This window comes from Vicia villosa, linkage group LG7, assembly GCF_029867415.1.
Source record: "Vicia villosa cultivar HV-30 ecotype Madison, WI linkage group LG7, Vvil1.0, whole genome shotgun sequence".
Taxonomy (NCBI): domain Eukaryota; kingdom Viridiplantae; phylum Streptophyta; class Magnoliopsida; order Fabales; family Fabaceae; genus Vicia; species Vicia villosa.
The window spans coordinates 94137878-94159517 of record NC_081186.1 but is presented as its reverse complement, the minus strand read 5'-3'; the positions used below and the strand labels follow the sequence as shown (position 1 = coordinate 94159517).

Below are 21640 nucleotides of genomic sequence, written 5' to 3'. Positions count from 1 at the left end.
TCATAGGATGCGGCAATTCCATTGCTTTTAGAAATTCCTTTTTCCATTTAAAGCCCATCATTAAAAATAGTGATCATTTGATTTTATTTCTCTAAATTAGAATTGACAAAACGGGTTTGACTTGCTGGACAAATTCATTTTGCTCAATTTTTTTTTGAACAAATCAAAATTTTAGACACATTCTCTATTATGTTAGCTCTACTCCGTCATATCTTTTATGAGTTTTTCGGGGTAGACATTAATAGAAATTTATGGAATTTTTAGCTTTTAGGGATGTAAGACTCGCATGTCCGTTTCGCTTCACTCTCATTTTTTGTGACACATAACAGGATATTAGGCTCGCGCTTTTAACTATATTTGTTAGTCATTTTTCTTAAGATATTTTGCAAAGCGAAACTAAAAGAGACGACATGCTCATTTGTCACTCCTAATTAGGGATGACAGACTGACCTAAATCCGCAGGATCCACTCGCTCCCGAATTCGAGTTGACTGAGTTCGGATTCGGGGTCACCCGATATTTCGGTGCGGGTTTGGGTAGTGTGAAACCCACACCTGAAACCACATCCGCTTAGACTTGAAATAACATAAGTGCCTCTAAATATATATAATTCTACGTTGTATTTAATGTTACTGTTGTATTTTATGCCCCTCAATATATTTTAATTCTACGGTGTTTTTCCACCCGTTTGGATTAATGGAAAATTTCAATGTTGGTGTTGTATTTTATGTGTTTTGCTGCGGGTTCGGGTGAAAATACTCGAACCTAATGGGTGTGGGCGTGATTGTTATTTTATTACCTTAGGATTTTGGTTCAAATTTAAATGGTGATTTCAAGTGCGGATTTAGGTAATATGACACCCGCTCTCGAACCTATCCGTTGCTATCCCTACCTCTAATATAAATTAAAAAAAATAATGTTTTGATTAACCATCCAAAAGTAAATAAATATAATTGTTAGCATTAGTACTTTTTGGCACTAATGTATTATATAGTTGTACTTTCAGCGGAATGAAATAAACTTGTATGAGTGCAATTTCGTACCAATTCCTTCCTTCTATTTGATTTTGCATTATTTTACAAAATAAAGTCCAAATTAGTTGCTTACCACTAAATAAGCACAAAATCATTTGTATTGTAAGCCCAAAAATATAATAAAAATGCAAGTCAATCAGAAGTGCTTATCTAAGAAAAGTCAACCAAAAGAGTTGTTCAAATTTGAATGAAAATAGATTTGACCAAGTTATTTTTTAAATGCTTAAATCTAAGATGGTCAAAACATTCAAAGTCTAAGTTTACTTTAGATGCGAATGTTATTGTATACTAAAAAATAATAGAAAATGTTGTTAGAATTTGAAACTAATCAATTTTAAATGCTATCGCTCTCATCAAAATATTTTATCAAAATATTTTATTTGAAAGAGATTGAGAGACCATTGATTCTATAATTTTAGATATGAAGAGCTAATATATATTAAGGGTCTGTTTGATGCGCGAGAAAAGAAACAAGATAGAATATCTATATCATATTATATCTCAATCCAGTGTTTGATGATACATTCAGAATATGATAAGTTAATCCTAAAACGTATCTTATCATGCTTCACTAGTTCAAATTGTTATCATGAATATTAGGGGTGGCACAACGGACCGCCCGCCCTGCCCCACACCTACCCCGCCTTAAACCCGTCAAAAAGCGAGTGGGGCGGACAAGTCAGCCAAGTAAAATGGGCATAAAATTCTAGCTCACCCCGCCAAGGTGGCGGGTTGGCGGGAGACAAACTTGCCCGCCTATTTTTTAAATTTATTTTTCTTCATTTTTTTAATAGATTAATAGTATTTTTTTTCTTTCAATTAAAATTTTCACTTATTTTTTAGAACATATTTTTATAAAGCATCTTTTAAACAAATTTTATCTAAAAAAATATTGCATATGTTTATAAATAAATGTATAAAATAAAACCATCATGAATTTGAATTACTAAAATTAACTAAAAAATGCGGGCTTAAGGCGAGACAAGTTTAACGAATAGGTGAGACAGACTTTAGCGGGCGGGGCGAGTTTAGGCGGGTGACAGATTTTGGCGAGGCAGACTTTGATGGATGGCGGACCCAAAATCCTAACCCAACCCGCCATTTTTTGACACAGGTGCGTGGATCGGCCCTGCGAGCCACTGCCCGTTTTACCACCCCTATGAATTATGAGCTGGGTTAGAATCCGACATGATAAGATAATAAATTAATTTACTAATATACCCCTAACAATATAATTTAAAATAAAAAAATAAATATGATAAAATATTAATAAATAATTTTAAAAAAATATGTATGATTTTTTGTAAGGGTAATTTTATAATTTATATAATATAAAACACTTAAAATCTAATAAATTATAATATTTAAAAATAAACTAATTATTAAAATTTTAAAAATATGAATACTAATATTATTTTGGGTTAATAGTACTTTACCCCCTGTAATATGAGCGTGTTTCGGTTTACCCCCTACCGTTGTCAAAGGCAGGTTTTGGCAACGGTTTTTTTGAAAAAACCGTTGCCAAAAGGTAGGGAGGGGGAAAAGTAAAATTCGCTAACATTACAGGGGATGAAGTACTATTAACCCTATTATTTTTTATCAAATTAAATATATATTTTTGCAAGGGTAGTTTTGTTATTTATATATTATATATACATATTTTTATTTTGCTTATTTTTTATTACATATATAATAGAGTTTATATCTTTTTCACGAAAAACTAAAACTGTTTACCCAGTCATGTTAATGAATTTTTTTAAAAACATATTTAAATTTATTAAATTCTTTTAACAATTAATAAATTTTAAAGTATTTTACAAAATAAATTAGAAAAAATATAGTTGTTTTATAGGGGTAAATTTGTCATTTCTATTCTACTTTATCAGATCTATATCATATCATATCATATCCTTATCCTACTTTATATTTTATGGGCACCAAATAGGCCCTTAAATGAGATATCTTATTTGGTAGATCCAAAATATTAATTTTGGAAATACTCTCAATGTTTTGAGGATAAAATTAAAATAAAAAGTTTAAATTAAGCGAAAAGAAAGAGATGGATCTTTTGCAAAATAAATTTGCATCTTTGGATTAGTGAATTTTGAATAATTTAAACGAATTTAATCTCTAAAATATATTAAAATATTAAATATTCCCACAAGGCCAACCTAAAGAATATTCTGCATCTGTTGAATCTTGACCTTATCTAATAGTCCAGTCTATAACAATCACGATGCCGAACGACTTCAGCATAGGACATTTTGACTGACATGTTGCTCCAGATGATGAAACATTCATCTCAGCATGTTCCTTTTTAACATAGGACATCTTGATTAACCTGTTCTTTTTACCAAGATAATATATCCTATATACCATAGTGCTGCAATATTTGTTTTATTAAAATTAATACCAATTCTAAAATATAGAGAACTACCATCTTGTTTCTAAGGTCAAGCTCTAGGAGGGAATGTTTAAGGAGAAGGAAGTGTCGCTGGCTAAGGTAAAAAAAAATTAGTCGTCCTCCAAGACACTCTCAATACTTCAGCGACGATGTTGACAGAGTTTAATGCCGCCTTGGAAAAGGAGAAGAAATCTCGTTCCAAGGTAGTGAAGGCCTATGAAGACTTCATGAAGGATCTGTCAAAGGATCTCAAAAACCGTATTAACTTAATAGTTCAGGTTATACACGCCTCCTTTGAAAATGCTCTAAGTCAAATCTATCTATTTTGTCCAAAAGCGGAGATTCTCCAAGAGCAATTCGACGCAAAAAAAAAAAAAAGAGAACGTGGACGGGAAGTTGATGGATTCCTTTTTTTTTTTTGGTTAATCAACTATTTTTATTTTGTTTTCGGTTGTAGCGTTGACCTTAATCTATTATGATAATTCACGAATCTCCAGTATTTCTCTTCATCTTTATGAATGAAGCTACTTACTTATTCTTGTGTGCTTAACTTTGTTTTATCGTTTGCCTTCTTGAATAATTTTATTTTATTTTATTAGTGTGCATCCTTAATGATTTTATTTTATCATTTTACATCCTTAATGATTTTACTTCATCATTATCTGATCCCTTTCATTTCCCCCAGGTGAAACCCCAATTCATGGCTTACGTATTCGGGGTTTCATCTCCTACGCTCTGAGTGGCTAACTATCAAGAAAGGATGTGTCTGATGCGATATTTTCTATATTGCCATTGAAATTTCGAACATAGTTGTGTTAGCGTACCATTGTGCTCAACTTTCCCTTGAAAAATAACATCGCTCAAATAAAATAGTGAAAATAATTTTATTATTCATTTCAATGCATTACATTTTTAGAGCTTCGACTTTTCCATTTTTGTGTGCAGAAATCATTTTTACAAAAAAAAAAACAAAAAATCGATTTTGCAACAAGAAATTATAGGAGAACAAGATGAATCACAACATAATCAAGAAGAAAGTGGATCGAATTGAAAGCTTCTTCAAATAAAACTCTATATACCATAATATGAACAAAGTAATATTAATTCATTGAATTGAAATGAACTTTAAAAAGACTACTTATAGGTGAAGTATGTTGCATATTCTACAAGTTAGGATTTGATATATTGGATTATGAACACCAACTAACTTCTAAGTATCACTTTCCATTAAGGGAAAATTTATATAACAAGAAACTAACTAACTTGCTATATTAGGAAATATGTCATAACAAGTTAGTTTTGGTCTAACTAATCTGTAACTTCTTTTCTACTTCATTGTATGATAAGGACGACATTAGATAACCATTCAATACATTTTACGTCAAAAATAAAGTTGGTAGGGAGCAAGCCTAAGACTGTGCTCATGGTGACTTTAACTTTCTCATAGGGAACCTTCGTCTCCTTCTTTGGACTACTTATCAGATAGAAGGGTTGATATTCAATGGGTGAAAGATCGTTACACACTAAGAGTTGAGAAGCTAAAAATCTGTGCCTTAGTAGATTTCAAGAGATACAAAGGTCAGACCTACTAGAATAACAAATAATGTTAGAATTTGAAAAGTAAAAAAAAACATTGTACTAAAATTCCTTTTTAAGCCATATAAAGCGGGTTAACGCACATAACCCAGAATTTATTATAATTAAACCATCTTTAAATAAAATATTTGTCTAAGGTAAACCGTGATTAAATATAATTAATAATTGTTTTGTTATGATTGACCAAAATTTTACATACATAGCTTCTTTCAAAATTTAAGAGGATTTTGATTATTCTATAATAAACCATTTATAAAAATAAATACAACCATTTATTAATAATAAAGTACTAATTTAAGAAAAACTTGATTGCAAATAAAAAGAAAAGCATGGGTCTAAAGATCTTGAAAGTGAATGTTCAAAAGCAACTTGTGTAACATATATTTTTATAACACTACACAAACCCAACGAATCACAAAACCTTACCTCCGAATTCAATGTTATTGTAGTAATAAATAAGTAACGAATCTTGTTGTTGCAATGTTGTTGTCCCATATACGTTATCCAACATAGTTGCCTTTTTTGGTCAGACATTTTCCTCCCACTTGATCTTTCTTACACAAAAATAAAGTTCACATCATTTCATTTTCACACAAACTAAAATAGTAGTTTTATATTCATGGTGACAATTTTTTTAAAAATCGATATTCTCTACATGTAACTGTAAAAATAAATTTCTCTGATCAATGACGACTATAATAAACGATAAAACTCTTTTTCAAAAGAATTTAATATCATCAGATATTTTTAAAATCGAGTTGAATTGAATTCAGAATCTCTGATTAAGTGAGAAAAGAATCAACTAAATTAGTAGTAGTTTTATATTTATGGTGACAAATTATTTTCTCATTAATTGATAAAGATTTTTCCATGATTGGTCATATCATACATAGCACGATATAGAGGAATGGGGCTTGACATTGAAATGTGTTTGACATCCACAAAAAAATCTAGCATAACCTTAGCCTCCCATTCAACTTGCATAAATAAACAATTCATTCTTTTTCTCATTCATTCATTCATTGCCCACCATCTGTTTGCTATATTGCCCCACACACAAAACAACAAGAAAGAAAGGGAAATTCTTCATTTTGTTTGATTGATTTGATTTCAGAGAGGAGGAGATAATTAATAATTGAGGTGTGGTGAAGAATTTTGTTGGATTGAAGGTAGGAGGAGGAAAAAGGTCCCACCTACCTACCTTTCACATTCATCATCACCATCCTCTTCATCAATCTCTTTTTAATCAATCTTCTCTTCTCTACTTTGCATTGTTTTTGTGGATCTTGAGGTGTTTTTACTTCACACACCAACTTGCTAGATCTATTTCTATATTATTTTATTCTATCTTAGACATTAATTATTCATACAAGATTTGTTCATCAATCCAAGAGATTTTCTTATTCTGCACATGTTGTTCTTATTATATATTTCTTGTTAACTTCACCTCTCTTCATTGATTGAATGTTGCTTGGGTTGTGTTTGTGAAAAGTATTCAGAGAGTTATTAGTATTAAGCTGCTTAAGGTTTGTTTTGTGACCAAATAAACATAGCAGTGTTCATTCTTGTGGGTGTCTCTACCTCATCTAAAGCTTTGATTTGGGAGGCCCACCATTGGGTTTTGGTGGGCTTTTCATTGAGCCAATAAAAAACCCATCTTTAAAAGGCTTCTGAATTGCTTGAATGTTTCTAAAAAAGGGAGGGAAAGTGTGTGTCAATTGTCATTTGTGCTAGCCATTTCTGTTCCATATATTTATATATATGTACAACTCAAACTTGACACTTGAGAGATATTTTTGTATCAAATTTTCTAATGCTACTTTACTTTATAACTTGTGTCTCTTTCTTTCTGTTTTTGAAACCACTTCTCCTTCTAAAACCACTTCCATCATGGACAAATGAGGTGAGGTTGATCTCGCTTTTGTTTCACAAAGATTTGTGTGTCAAATCCATTTTGAAGTTGTTAAGGAAGACGTTTGTTTCAAGAATGTCTTTTGTGAAGAAGAGATTTGTTTCAAAAGTAGAAAGTGTCGAGGAGGAGAAAGACTCGTCGCAACAAGATTTGTCTGTGTTGGATTTGCCTGAGCTTGTGTTGGATAGCATTCTTGAGAGGCTACCTCCGTCTTCGCTTTGTCAAATGGCCGGCGTTTGTCATTCGTTGAGGGAGAGATGTGTGAGTGATCACCTTTGGGAGAGACACATGAAACAGAAATGGGGTAGAGTTATCGGTTCTGTTGCTTATAGGGAGTGGAAATGGCACGTTGCTTCTAAAAAGGATGTTGGAAGCCTCAGACAGGGCAAACAGAGGAGCTTGATCATGTTTATGTCCCTTCGTTGGCCTTTTACATGGATGAGAATGAAGCTTGATGCAGCATATATTGACAGTGCTAAGAAGCAGAGTAGTTATTTGTCTCCTGATTCATTCATGACTTGGTATCTTGCTCTTGAGAATGGAAATTTCTCGTTTCCTGCTCAAGTCTATAACCGCGAGGTAACTCCTTTGCGATTTTTCCAGAAATGAATTTTTGACATTAAATTTTTTATGTCAAATACGGTATCATTTGGTTTTTGAAATGAGTATAAGTTATAAATTTTCTTCTTCTACAGAATGGCCATGTTGGGTTTATGCTATCATGCTATGATGCTGAGGTTACATATGATCCACACACCGACACCTTTCAAGCAAGGTAGCGGAACATGATTCTCGTTAATCATATGTTTTTCTTTATGCATCTATTATTTTGCCATAGTTCATAGAAATGAAAATTATACCAATTTTCTTTTGAAGAGTTTCCACAAGGAAAATAATGGAATAAAGTTAATAAAAAGGAGGGATTTAGATTTTGTGTTGTTGTGGCTTAAATAGTTGTCTGTTACAGGTATCCACCACATGGAAGAAGGGCTGCAGCAGTAGAGCATGGCATCCAATGGGAAAGGCTAAGAGCACCGCCTGTTGATAGTCCTCCACACGATCTTCATATTGCTGATTGTCTACATGATTTGCATCCTGGTGATCACATAGAGATTCAGTGGAGGAGAAACAAAGATTTTCCTTATGGTTGGTTCCTTTATTCAATTATTGATTTGATGGTGTAAGGTTAGGTATATTTACAGCAAAATGAGATCCAATCATGAGTCGTTGATAACAATAATCACTTCTTCAATCTTAATTATGTATTTCCATTTACATGATATAACTTTCTTGTGATAAGATTCTATTAGTGGTTTGATGAGATGCATCTTTATGGCAGGTTGGTGGTATGGTATTGTAGGCCACTTGGAGTCATGTGATGGTAATGAAAATTACTGCCGTTGTCACAAAAGTGGTAAGTTAATGCATTTTCCTTTTAAATATGTGTATTTATCATTCATTATCTTCTTTTGGATACAGTATTATCATTCATTTAATCCATGTTCTGTTCTTCCCTTCAAATCGAGACCTGTTTTGCATAAAAACTATCTAGCCGATCTATGCAAGGATGTGATTTAGTGATTGGTTCAAAACACGATCGTAAGATTCAGATAAATTCTGTTTTCAATATTACTAAATTTCTCTGCGCGTATATGTATCTAATTCTGAATTTTCATCTATCAAGACGATTAAGTAGTATCAATAAGAGATATATAATAAATAAATATATCTAGTAGTTTAGAATAGGGTTTATGTTTAGTGACGATTTTTTCCTTTTTCAAATTTGACTCATATTTAGTGACATAAGTAGTAATTGATTGAAGATTAGAATACTGTTTTATTGATTTTTATATTTAGTTAATGTTTTATGCCATTATTGTGTCTTCCATTGTGGAGGTTGCAAAGTGAAAAAAATGTCATAAATGTAAAGTTCATCTTGACTTAACAGACCACAATTTAGGCTAGGTTCCTTTCTTGATAATATGTCAAAAATTGGACCACTAGTTATGCTCTCTACAATATTGGTCCCCCAGACATATCATGGTCAGGATGTCATGATTCCACCAACATTTTGATAACTCATGTCTCAGTGGATAGATACCTTTATGGCCAGCCATGTCAAAGAAAAAAGTGTCAATCTTTTTCTATAGTTTTGATATTGGTTATTAATGATCTGAATGAATAAAACCATGCAAGACACTTATTTGTGTAAGCATGACAACAGAGCTTTTTTTTTATACAACTTTACATGTTCCTATCAATTTTTGTCGAATTTTTGAATGACCTCTATGGTGCTGCTGACATGCACATATACCGTCAAAAGCTTTCTAATAAATATTGAAAAGTTACATATAGGACTATAAAAAAAACCATAAACTGAACCCAACTGTTATACCAATTTGAATGGTAACCAAAAAATGGAACTGTGACCGACAGTTCCTGAATTGAGCTGAAACAGTTTGTTAACTATCTGTAATAGTTCAGTTCTTTTTGATGTGTTTGGACCGTTTTTTCTTTTTAAAGAAAATTATAATATTCAATTCGGTTTCTGCAAAAAAGTAGCTCTGTTACAATTTGGGACGAACTTTTACTCTAGTAGTGATTCAGTTCAGTTTTACCATAACGTTGGTTTTTTTTCTGAATCGAACCATGAACAATCTACTTACAGATGCTGCGATCATGAAAAAAGGACTGTTCAATTTTCCTTTTTACGACGGCACTAGTCTTTTTTTCCTTAATTGACTTTGTATTATGTGTTTTTTGCAGACACAGTGGTGCTAGAGTTCAATCAGTACACTACGGATTCGCGTTGGAGGAAGACAACTATTAGTAGGAAAGATCACCGAGAAGAAGGAAACGAGGCAGACGGATTTTACGGTGGAATTAGAAAGATCAAGAGCGAGAATGAAATCTCCGTTTGGAGAAGCATTTGGCCTTCTGAAGTCTTGGATTAATAAGATCAAATTTTCCATATGTCATGACTAGTATTCTTATTCATAGCAGATTCTTCTGCATTAGAGAGAAGGGTAATAGGATTCTCATTAAGCCAAAGGGACATCGAGCTTATCCTATTTGCTTTCTCTTTTTCATTATCACAATTTTTTCATGGAAAATTGTAGGCTTGCTCAATATCAATCAATGTAAATTAATTACATTCATTCCATAATATATAGAATGATTAAAATTTATCTGTTATGCTCATATTAGTATGCTTTAAAATTCACTTATAAAAAAGTTGTAAAGACTTTAGTGCATGTTTGGAATCACATTGAGTTTGATAAAATTACAATGGCGCCTTGATTTTGTTCATGTTCAAAAGAGTAGTTATTGCCGAAATCCCGGCGACATACCATAATTCTGCCAAATTCGCTGTCAATCCAAATACGCACCAGGAGAGCGAGATTGTAAAGGATAATTTATCTGCCAATTCATACAAAAACTATAATCTAATATATATTTCAGCCTATAAAGCACAAATACAGACACAATACTGATATGCTGACACCGATAATAATCAGACTCTACACAGATACTGATACGACGACATCGATAATAATTTGAAAAACACATGGAATGAATCTAAAATAGTAACTCCATCAGTTTATTTTAACTATATTCTACAATCTACCTAGAAATGGTATGTCTTAATCACTTCACTTTCCATCCCTCATAACCCAAACAGAGAAAAGACTTTGGCAATGGTCTGTGACATACCAATCTCATTTTTGTAAACTCACCTGATATTTCATCTTTACTCCATGAGGTTGATTGTGTTGATGACACAGATTTCATGTCAAGCTTCTTCACCAATGTTTGCTTCCCTAATGCTGCTTTTTTATCTTGTAGCTTCTGTTGATCACTACCTTTACTCTTGTTTGAATTCCCAAAAAAGAACTTCTTTATACTTTCTATCTTCTTATTACTTTTCCAAAAACCACTTTTTTTGTTCTCATCTTTCTTTGACTCTTTAGCAGCATTGGAAAATAATGTCTTCTTATGCTCAAACTCGAAGTCTGTATCATTTGCTACTTTCACTTCTCTCGCCTGCCTAGCAAACGCCAACCCTTTCGGCTCAGATACCATATTTTCTCTTCCTATTGTTTCATGCATTGGCTCTTCCAGAAGCTCACGTAACATCTGACCTTCTGGAAAAGACATTAAAGGAAGTTTTTCACAACAATGCAATTCATCATGTTTACGTGACTCCGATTTTTCAACATGTTTGTCACACTTGTTGAAATCTCTCAACGGAGAAAGAGATCTAGTCCTTCTTAAACCATGTTCTCGACTCTTTGATTTCCCTCTCTTATCTTCTCTCACCTTCTCAAAAGCCACCTTGAATGGATCAAAGTCATCGTTCTTCCACAAGCGCGAAAACGGACGCCTAAGCAATGATGCCGGGGACTTATTAGGAGACGTCGCTCTCGAGCTTTGAGCACTATCTCCATTTTGAACTAGCCTTGGAGGAAGTTTAAGAGGAGGCATCATTGGCATCACTTTACCATCACAAAATAACTCATCAGCAAAAGCCATAGTAGGCAATGAATCCTCACAAAGCCTTTGATGCTCCTCAAACACTTTCGCATCTTTTCGGTCCACCTTAGCGCCGATCAATTCACTCTGATTAAAACGACGACTCGTTTCGAATTCAAACCGGTCTAGATTGGAGTTAACATCTTCATATGATCTTCTTGGTGTTGTAGGACCAGTTTGAGAACCAATATGTTCTATTAACTTAAGTCTACTAGGACTAGTTGGTGCACTATAGAAGAACAAATCTTGGTTTTGATTACAACTACTTGCACTCATGTAGCATAACTCATTGGAAAATGAGATATCCATAATGTTGACTGAAACAAAAACAACCCTATGATTGTTCTTATAAGCTAAAGATAGAAGGTGTTGCTAAGTTTTGTAAAGAACTATATATCACAAAACAAAGATAAGAAAAAGTTTGAGTGTAAATAAAGGAATATACCCCTAAAGCAATCTTAAAAATTTCAAAGCTTAACCAAGCTAGAGGATATTATGGTATTGTGTCACTTTCTATGTTGGCTTAACTTTCATGGTATAAGTAACTTAATTCATGATGTTTTTGCTTGATTTATGTAACACTATTGTTGTTGTTTTGTCTTCTTATGATTTCTTAATAAGAGGTTTGCATTAGGTACCAAACGTGTATAATTTATCTTGTGATACTCTTCTTTGTTAGTATATCTCATAACAAATCAATAGATCACAATAATAATAGTACTATAATGGAGAAAACTATAGTCACTCCAATGATAAAATTTAGGTTAATAATCTTTAATATGTAAGGGTCACTCATTTAGTCATTTTCATGCCCGTGACATACCAATGTTGCCATAGGTCACAATGAATGAATTAGTGTATTGGTTTTGTTAACCTTTAACCATCCTCAGGAGTCTTGACTCTTGCATGGGGTATATTCTTTTCTTTTGTTATAAATCGAGAATCATTTACGCGCGGTTGTATAAACTAATCTCTCCTGTCAATAAGATCACCATAAATTATAAAATTCTCTCTCAAATAATTTAGCAATGCAGCAGCTGCGTGCATTTAGGACAGAGTTCAAAATATAAATTTATACTTAAATCGAAAGAAACAACCGTCTCATTCAAATAGTCTTGTGCTAGAGATATATTCAACTATATACATTTGTAATTTTTGTAAATTTATAGTTATAATTTGAAATATGATATTTGTCTATTAAACTAAATTTTACCATAGTTTTTCTTTTTAATTTTGTAGAGAAATCAATAAATAGGTGTATAATTTATTGTATTTTTTATAATATTTATTTTAATTTATATATAAATAAAAGAAAAATATCATTTATTTATAAATACTATTATTTTTATTTAAAATAAAATTAATATTGAAACCAATAAGTTTCCATATTTTTATATTTTTTTATTTGTATTTTGTTGACGTTGATAAAAATAAAATTATAAAAAAAATTTAATATACATGACTTTTCAATCCCTTTATATATAATATTATATAATATTGTTAATAAAAAAATTATAGTAAGATGCATGAACTTGTTTATGCCACATAGTATTTCAAATTTATTTAACAATGAAATTTTATCTATTCTTTTTTATAGATATAAGATAAAATTATAAAATATAATTCATATTCATACTTCAAAATATAAATTTATTTTGACAATAATATACTATGATGAGATTGAATATTTAAAAAAATATATAAAAAAGGAAATTATTATTAATTAATAATGCTAATGATACTTTTACAATTATCTCAAGTATAATTTAAACAATAGGTTAATTAAATCAAATTCCAACCATTCACTACTATTTAATTAAATAATAGGTTAATATATGAGAAAAATATAAATTTTATTTGATAAATAGATATAAATAATAGGTTAATATATCTATATATATATATATATATATATATATATATATATATATATATATATATATTATATTGGTCAAAATATTAATCAAATTAAAAATATATATACTTACATTGATTAACAAATTATAATTTTTAAAATAATTGACAAATCATCATTTTAAAAATAATTATAAACGAGCATTACTATACCTTATAATATATTTGATATTTTTTAAATGTTCTTTTAACATTCATAAATATATTTTATTTTTTTGTTTGTACTTTAAAAAAAATATAATTTAATTTAAATTTCATAACTATCAATAGTTTAAAGTTGGATAAAGATAGGATAAGACTTATCATCATCATCATATATATATATATATATATATATATATATATATATATATATATATATATATATATATATATATATATATATATATATATATATATATATATATACCTTGTAAAACGATTATATTTTGTTCAAATTATTTTCAAAAATATTTTAAAATATATATCATATTATATCATGTATTTGGTTTATATAATATATATACCTTAAAACACAACTAAAATTTTTTCCAAGTTATTTTATAAAATATTTTGAAAATTTAAATTAATAAAAAAATGAATGATTTTATGTAATTTTAAAAAATTCATTGACACGACTGAGTAAACAATTTTAATTTTTCTTAAAAAATCATAAACTCTATTAAATATGTTATATATATATATATATATATATATATATATATATATATATATATATATATATATATATATATATATATATTAAAAAATGTAATAAATTTGATAAAAAATAAATTATTATTCATTTTTAAAATTTCAATAACTAATTTATTTTTAAATATTTTAATTTATTAGGTTTTAATTTTTTATATTATATAAAGTTATAAAATTACTCTAATGACAATATCGTATATATTTTTTAAAAATTATTTTTTAATATTTTTTAATTTAATAATAAATTTATTTTTATTTTTATTTTATTTTTATTTTATTTTTACTTTATTTTTATTTTAAAATTATTTTCTTATCATATCCTGCCGATTTTAATCCTATTCAGGATAAAAATTTGAACAAATTAGACATGATAGAATAAATTTAAAAATTTATTTATCATATTTTGATGAGTCATCACACACTTGATTGAAATAAAATATAATATAAATATTCTATCATGTCTCTTATCCTACATACTATACCTATCATGTCTCTTAATCTGCACACTATAGATTTTTTTTTTCTTTCTAGTTTGAATGGAAAGGGATAAACATGAACAATGTTAAAGAGATGTAAATGAATAAATTTAAGAAACTGAAAATTCATATTATATTTGGAAAATGTACTTTAATAAAAGAGAAGCTTCTATTTCCTTTTTCTTTTTATACATTGGAAGTAATAATTATTTTAAGTTCTATATTTTAATCATTTCATATCTTTTTATATTTTAGTTTAAAAAAACAAAAAGTAAACCGTATATGTTATTTTAGTGTTTTTATTTATGAATCACGAATCTTATTTATTCAATTCCATTAACTAATTTTTTGAATTAGAAAAGATTAATAATATTTTTGTTAAAGTTTAAGTAAAACTTAAATTGAATATAAATTATTAAAATAAAAAGTTTAATTTTTTAATTATTTTTAACTATGTTATAAATCTCAAAAGAACTCAATATCCTATCATTAACAAATCTCTTTTTCACAAAATTTAGTATCAATCTCTCTTTTACATAACATTTATCTTATCCTCTTCAATGACCGACAACAAAAATGCGTCCTCATCTTTCTCCCTCATTTTATAGGAATGAATTCCTAGAACAAAATTCTACGAGACTTGAGAGTGGACACATGATCCATCCCATGACCAACTCAAACAATGAAGTACCTTTTCTAGGTGGAGTTCTTGAGCTCTCTGAAGAGTCAACGAAGGACAATTCCTCGCCCCACTCCAAAAAACACAAGGGTAGACCTCCGGGGTCTAAGAGCATACCGAAACCACCCATGATTATAATGGAAAACTCAATTGTTGACATGGAAAATATTGTGCTTGAAATTCCTATTGGAAATGATGTCGTGGAGGCCATAATCGGCTTTGCTAGGCGTCATGAAGCTAGTATAGCCGTGACGAATGGTTCTGGTCTTGTCTCTAACATTACCTTTCTCGAACCAGATTCTCGTGTCCCAGCTTTCCAATTGGATGGCCCGTTCAATGTGTTATCACTAGCTGGAGTGTATTTAAATCCTGATTGTTTCCGTGTTCCTCCTCAACTTGTCAACGATCCATTGTGTACCGCATTTGCCCTTCAACTCTCTGGATCACGAGGACAAGTGTTTGGCGGAGTGATTGGAGGGAAGGTTAAAGCTGCCAGTGACATTCAAATTTCAGCCTCACTTTTCAAGAAGCCTGAAATCATTAGAGTGGTGACCACTGATGGGAATGTTCAATTATTTGAAGATGATGACATCCCAACGATTGATGATGATGATACCGATGATGGTGTTGTTGATGTCGGTGAAACTTAATCAGAATCCGATGATCATGTTACTAATGAGAATGCCATACGTTTGTTTTTTACTCAATTCAAGACTCATATGTCTTTTTCCTTGTTATTTTTCTAACCTTTCAATTATCAATAAAATAAATTTGTTTTCTTCTTTTTATATTTTATTTAAAGAAATTAATGATCGAAAGTTTTAAAGAGAGATTAATTCATGTTTATAATTATTTTCATACAAATCCGGTCAAATATATAAATGTAGGGGTGTAACAAGGTGGAGATATAGAATCGTTTTTAGGATAAAAATCATTCCAGAAAATATATATATACACAGTTCTATTTAGTTCAATTGTCTTACTTTTACAATTCATAGTCCATTTTCACGAAGAATCAAAGCAAGAATATGACATTCACATCAAAATGAAGCAATTAGTTGCTGAAAATATGTTGCTTTTACATTCAAGCATAGAACTAATTAATATTTGAACAAAAGCTAAATCTAGTATAGAATAGAAATAACAATGGATTGTGTTAAGAGTCCCACATCGGACAATCTGGTTTTGTAGGGTTGAGTTAGGCTTAACCACATTTCTCAACAAATTGTAAAATCATATATACAACTTAATGGATTGTACATAAAGAACCATTAACTCTATTAGAGCTACTAAAAGAACCATCATGTGCAGGAATAGTCACTTGTTCTATTAACATTCATGAATATCTTTTTGTTTGTATTTTTTATGAAACAAATTAATTTTGATTTGTGTATTTTATTATCTATCAATAGTTAAGTGTTTTCTATTACTAATTGAATAGAAAGGGATAGGCATGAAACAACGGTACTAAAGAGACGTGCGTGAATAAATTTACAAAAATGAATTTCATATTAGGTTTGAAAATTTTACTTTAATAGAAGAGAAGCTTCTATTTCCTTTTTATTTTTTTACATTAAAAGTTAAAAATCATTTGAATTTAATTAAAATGCATATAAAGATATTGTACACGGTCAAATAATTATAATCATTAAATTTTAATATATATTTGATTTTTTATTAATTACATTTAAAATATTATTTATGAATGAATTATGATAGATCGATGGTGTAAATTTTTTCCCAATCATAATAACAATTTATATCTCAAATTATTTTAAATTATGAATTTTAATAATTTTTATAGCCTGTATATTAAATTAGTTGAATATAACCATAAGGAAAAACAAAAAGTTAAGTGTATCTCTTATTTTTAATGTTTTTATTTATCAAACATGAATCTTGTCCTTGTGCATTCAATTCCAATGAATTAGAAGAAAAAAATTAAGTTTAAGAATACATTGAATTGAGTAATAAATTTTTAAAATAAAAAATTTAATATTTAATTGTTTTTAACTAAATTAAAAATCTCAAAAGAACTATAAATACTCTATTATTATCAATCTCTTCTCCACAAAATACACTATCAATCTCTTTTTCACAAAACAGTCATCTTCAATATTTTTAATGGCAAACGACAAAAATACATCCTCATCTTTCTCTCCATTAGTTAGGAACGAATTATCAGAAGAGAATTCTCAAAAATTTGAGAGTGGAAACATAATCCCTCACATCACCAACCCAAACAATGAACAACCCGGTGGAGTTGTTGAACTTTCTGAAGAGCTAACGGAGGACAACTCCTCGCCCCCCTCAATTGCTGACATGGAAAACATTGTCCTGGAGATCCCTATTGGAAATGATGTTGTGGAAGCCATAATAGACTTTGCTAGGCGTCATGAAGCTAGCATAAACGTGATGACGGGTTCTGGTCTTGTCTCTGATATTACCCTTCTCGAACCAGATTCCCGTGTCCCGACTTTCCAATTAGATGGTCCGTTCAATATGTTATCTCTCGCTGGAGTGTATTTAAATCCTAATTGTTTTCATGTTCCTCCTCAACTTATCAAAGATCCATTGTGTACCGCGTTTACCCTTCAACTCTCTGGATCTCGAGGACAAGTGTTTGGCGGAGTGATTGGAGGAAAGATTAATGCGGCCAGTGACATTCAGATTTCGGCCTTTCTTCTCAAGAGGCCCGGATTCGTTAGGATGGTCACCGATGATGGAAATGTTCACTTATTTGAAGATGACGACGTCCCAACAATTGTTGGTGATGTTGATGTTGATGATGGTGGTGTTGATGCACGCGAAACTCAATCAAAATTTGATGATCAAATTCTCTCTTAGTTATCATGCTATTGATGAGAATGTCACGCAATTATCTTTCACTCCTTTCAAGATTCATATGTTTATTTCCTCGTTATTTTTCTAGCCTTTTAATTACCAATAAAATAATTTTGGTTTTTTTTTATTTGTTTTATTCAAAGAGGTTAATAGTTGATAGTTTTTAAAAGAGAATAATTGATACTTATAATTTTGTATGTATCATAGTCATATATATTAGATATATTCATAATAATTAATTATTTACATGCAAATGTTGTCAGAATTATAAATTTTGTTTGATTTCAGAACCAAAAAAAATTCGTTCCTAAAAAAAAACATACACAGTACTATTCGGATTAAATGTCTTATTCTAAAAATATAGATCCGATTTAACACATGTAGTTTAATTTAAAATGGTGTATTAGATATCAAACTTCAAACATAAAATTCTCATTTAATAGTTAAATTATAAATACATTATAAATGAATATTATTTATTTAAAAAAATACAATAAAAATTAATATTACAAATGACGACATATTACATTCGAAATATATAAAAGAATTAACAAAAAAGTAACTTAAATTATATAAATAAGTAATTATGAAAATAACATACGAATAAAATAAGCATACTAATTTTTTTAAAAAATATATGCATGTGCTTCCGTTTTAAAAAAGGAATTCCAAAAATCCATTTTACATGACCAGTTTTTAAAAATAAAAAACATTTACATGCATCCATTTTGAATTAATTTGCAGTTTTATATTAAATCGATATAGTCTGTTTTTACTTCCACGAAAGAGTATCTTTTATTTTTTAATTTTTACAATATAAAAGTAATAAACTTTGATTAAATTAAAGTTTAGATAAGTACTAAACATATTATTAAATAAGGGATATATCAATGAAAAATATTTAATTATATATTTTTGAGCGGGAATATTTTTACTTTAAGAGTTAACTCAATATAACTACTCCAAATCTTATTCTTTAATTTTACTTTAATCTAATAATTTTAATTAATTATTAATTTAAGAATATTATTTTTGTTAATTTTATTTCAATCGGATACACGTCATAAAATAGATTATATAAGAATAATTGAGATAATTAGATTAAATACAATTAAAAAATGAAATTTGGAATAACTTTATTACTTTATTCTTGGAATAAAAATATCCTAACTTATCTTTTAAATATTTATTAGCGAAAAATATTTTTCACATATTTAAATAAAAGAGAAGCTTCTATTTCATTTTTCTTTTTATACATTGGAAGTAATAATTATTTTAAGTTCTATATTTTAATCATTTCATATCTTTTTATATTTTAGTTAAAAAAAAACAAAAAGTAAACCGTATATGTTATTTTAGTGTTTTTATTTATGAATCACGAATCTTATTTATTCAATTCCATTGACTAATTTTTTGAATTAGAAAAGATTAATAATATTTTTGTTAAAGTTTAAGTAAAACTTAAATTGAATATAAATTATTAAAATAAAAAGTTTAATTTTTTAATTATTTTTAACTATGTTATAAATCTCAAAAGAACTCAATATCCTATCATTAACAAATCTCTTTTTCACAAAATTTAGTATCAATCTCTCTTTTACATAACATTTATCTTATCCTCTTCAATGACCGACAACAAAAATGCGTCCTCATCTTTCTCCCTCATTTTTTAGGAACAAATTCCTAGAACAAAATTCTACGAGACTTGAGAGTGGACACATGATCCATCCCATGACCAACTCAAACAATGAAGAACCTTTTCTAGGTGGATTTCTTGAGCTCTCTGAAGAGTCAACGAAGGACAATTCCTCGCCCCTCTCCAAAAAACACAAGGGTAGACCTTCGGGGTCTAAGAGCATACCGAAACCACCCATGATTATAATGGAAAACTCAATTGTTGACATGGAAAATATTGTGCTTGAAATTCCTATTGGAAATGATGTCGTGGAGGCCATAGTCGGCTTTGCTAGGCGTCATGAAGCTAGTATAGCCGTGACGAATGGTTCTGGTCTTGTCTCTAACATTACCTTTCTCGAACCAGATTCTCGTGTCCCAGCTTTCCAATTGGATGGCCCGTTCAATGTGTTATCACTAGCTGGAGTGTATTTAAATCCTGATTGTTTCCGTGTTCCTCCTCAACTTGTCAACGATCCATTGTGTACCGCATTTGCCCTTCAACTCTCTGGATCACGAGGACAAGTGTTTGGCGGAGGGATTGGAGGGAAGGTTAATACTGCCAGTGACATTCAAATTTCAGCCTCACTTTTCAAGAAGCCTAAAATCATTAGAGTGGTGACCACTGATGGGAATGTTCAATTATTTGAAGATGATGACATCCCAACGATTGATGATGATGATACCAATGATGGTGTTGTTGATGTCGGTGAAACTTAATCAAAATCCGACGATCATGTTACTAATGAGAATGCCATACGTTTGTTTTTTACTCAATTCAAGACTCATATGTCTTTTTCCTTGTTATTTTTCTAACCTTTCAATTATCAATAAAATAAATTTGTTTTCTTCTTTTTATATTTTATTTAAAGAAATTAATGATCGAAAGTTTTAAAGAGAGATTAATTCATGTTTATAATTATTTTCATACAAATCCGGTCAAATATATAAATGTAGGGGTGTAACAAGGTGGAGATATAGAATGGTTTTTAGGATAAAAATCATTCCAGAAAAAATACATATACACAGTTCTATTTAGTTCAATTGTCTTACTTTTACAATTCATAGTCCGTTTTCACAAAGAATCAAAGCAAGAATATCACATTCACATCAAAATGAAGCAATTAGTTGCTGAAAATATGTTGCTTTTACATTCAAGCATAGAACTAATTAATATTTGAACAAAAGCTAAATCTAGTATAGAATAGAACTAACAATGGATTGTGTTAAGAGTCCCACACGGGACAATATATGGCCTGAACATGTCCTTATAAGTGGAGGCAATCCTCACCCTATAAGCCGGTTTTGTAGGGTTGAGTTAGGCCCAACCACATTATTTAACATGGTATCAAGAGCCTCGTTTAAGATCCGGTGGGCCACCTTCTATGGTTTCCGCTATCGGGCCACCCACCATTTATTTTCACGCTTCAGTTGTCTAGTCCTGGGCGTGAAAGGGTGTGTTAAGAGTCCCACATCGGACAATATATGGCCTGAACATGTCCTTATAAGTGGGGGCAATCCTCACCCTACTAGCCGGTTTTGTAGGGTTGAGTTAGGCTTAACCACACTTCTTAACATGTCCCACATCGGAAAATATATGGCCTGAACATGTCCTTATAAGTGGGGGAAATCCGCACCCTACAAGCCGGTTTTGTAGGGATGAGTTAGGCCAAACCCACACTTCTTAACATGGTATCAAGAGCCTCGTTTAAGATCCGGTGGGCCACCTTCTATGGTTTCCGCTATCGGGCCACCCACGATTTATTTCCACGCTCCAGTTGTCTAGTCCTGGGCGTGAGGGGTGTGTTAAGAGTCCCACATCGGGCAATATATGGCCTAAACATGTCCTTATAAGTGGGGGAAATCCTCACCCTAAAAGCCG

The 21640-nt window shown here is 30.2% G+C and overlaps 4 protein-coding genes across 4 annotated transcripts; all 4 read left to right on the top strand.

The window, feature by feature from the left end:
• Positions 1–6001: 6001 nt before the first annotated feature.
• LOC131615926 (F-box protein At2g32560-like) lies at positions 6002–10140 on the top strand. The gene is made up of 5 exons (XM_058887117.1): positions 6002–7524; positions 7641–7720; positions 7913–8091; positions 8285–8359; positions 9712–10140. Exons 1-5 carry the CDS (start codon positions 6847–6849, stop codon positions 9897–9899), a joined length of 1200 nt encoding a protein of 399 aa, XP_058743100.1. The 5' UTR covers positions 6002–6846; the 3' UTR covers positions 9900–10140.
• A 4997-nt stretch (positions 10141–15137) lies between these two features.
• Positions 15138–15890, top strand: LOC131619738 (AT-hook motif nuclear-localized protein 28-like). The gene has a single exon (XM_058890805.1). It carries the CDS (start codon positions 15138–15140, stop codon positions 15888–15890), a length of 753 nt encoding a protein of 250 aa, XP_058746788.1.
• Positions 15891–17364: 1474 nt separating this feature from the next.
• On the top strand, positions 17365–18087 carry LOC131619737 (AT-hook motif nuclear-localized protein 28-like). The gene has a single exon (XM_058890804.1). The coding sequence runs from the start codon at positions 17365–17367 to the stop codon at positions 18085–18087; it is 723 nt and encodes a 240-aa protein (XP_058746787.1).
• A 1638-nt stretch (positions 18088–19725) lies between these two features.
• LOC131619736 (AT-hook motif nuclear-localized protein 28-like) lies at positions 19726–20478 on the top strand. The gene has a single exon (XM_058890803.1). It carries the CDS (start codon positions 19726–19728, stop codon positions 20476–20478), a length of 753 nt encoding a protein of 250 aa, XP_058746786.1.
• Positions 20479–21640: the final 1162 nt, after the last annotated feature.

Excerpts from the sequence above, each read along its gene's own strand:
- LOC131615926 (XM_058887117.1), top strand. The coding sequence starts at position 6,847 with ATGCTACTTTACTTTATAACTTGTGTCTCTTTCTTTCTGTTTTTGAAA. Across the intron at positions 8,092-8,284 it reads AAACAAAGATTTTCCTTATG|GTTGGTGGTATGGTATTGTA; the intron begins GTTGGTTCCTTT and ends TCTTTATGGCAG. Across the intron at positions 8,360-9,711 it reads CTGCCGTTGTCACAAAAGTG|ACACAGTGGTGCTAGAGTTC; the intron begins GTAAGTTAATGC and ends TGTTTTTTGCAG.
- LOC131619738 (XM_058890805.1), top strand. The coding sequence starts at position 15,138 with ATGCGTCCTCATCTTTCTCCCTCATTTTATAGGAATGAATTCCTAGAA.
- LOC131619737 (XM_058890804.1), top strand. The coding sequence starts at position 17,365 with ATGGCAAACGACAAAAATACATCCTCATCTTTCTCTCCATTAGTTAGG.
- LOC131619736 (XM_058890803.1), top strand. The coding sequence starts at position 19,726 with ATGCGTCCTCATCTTTCTCCCTCATTTTTTAGGAACAAATTCCTAGAA.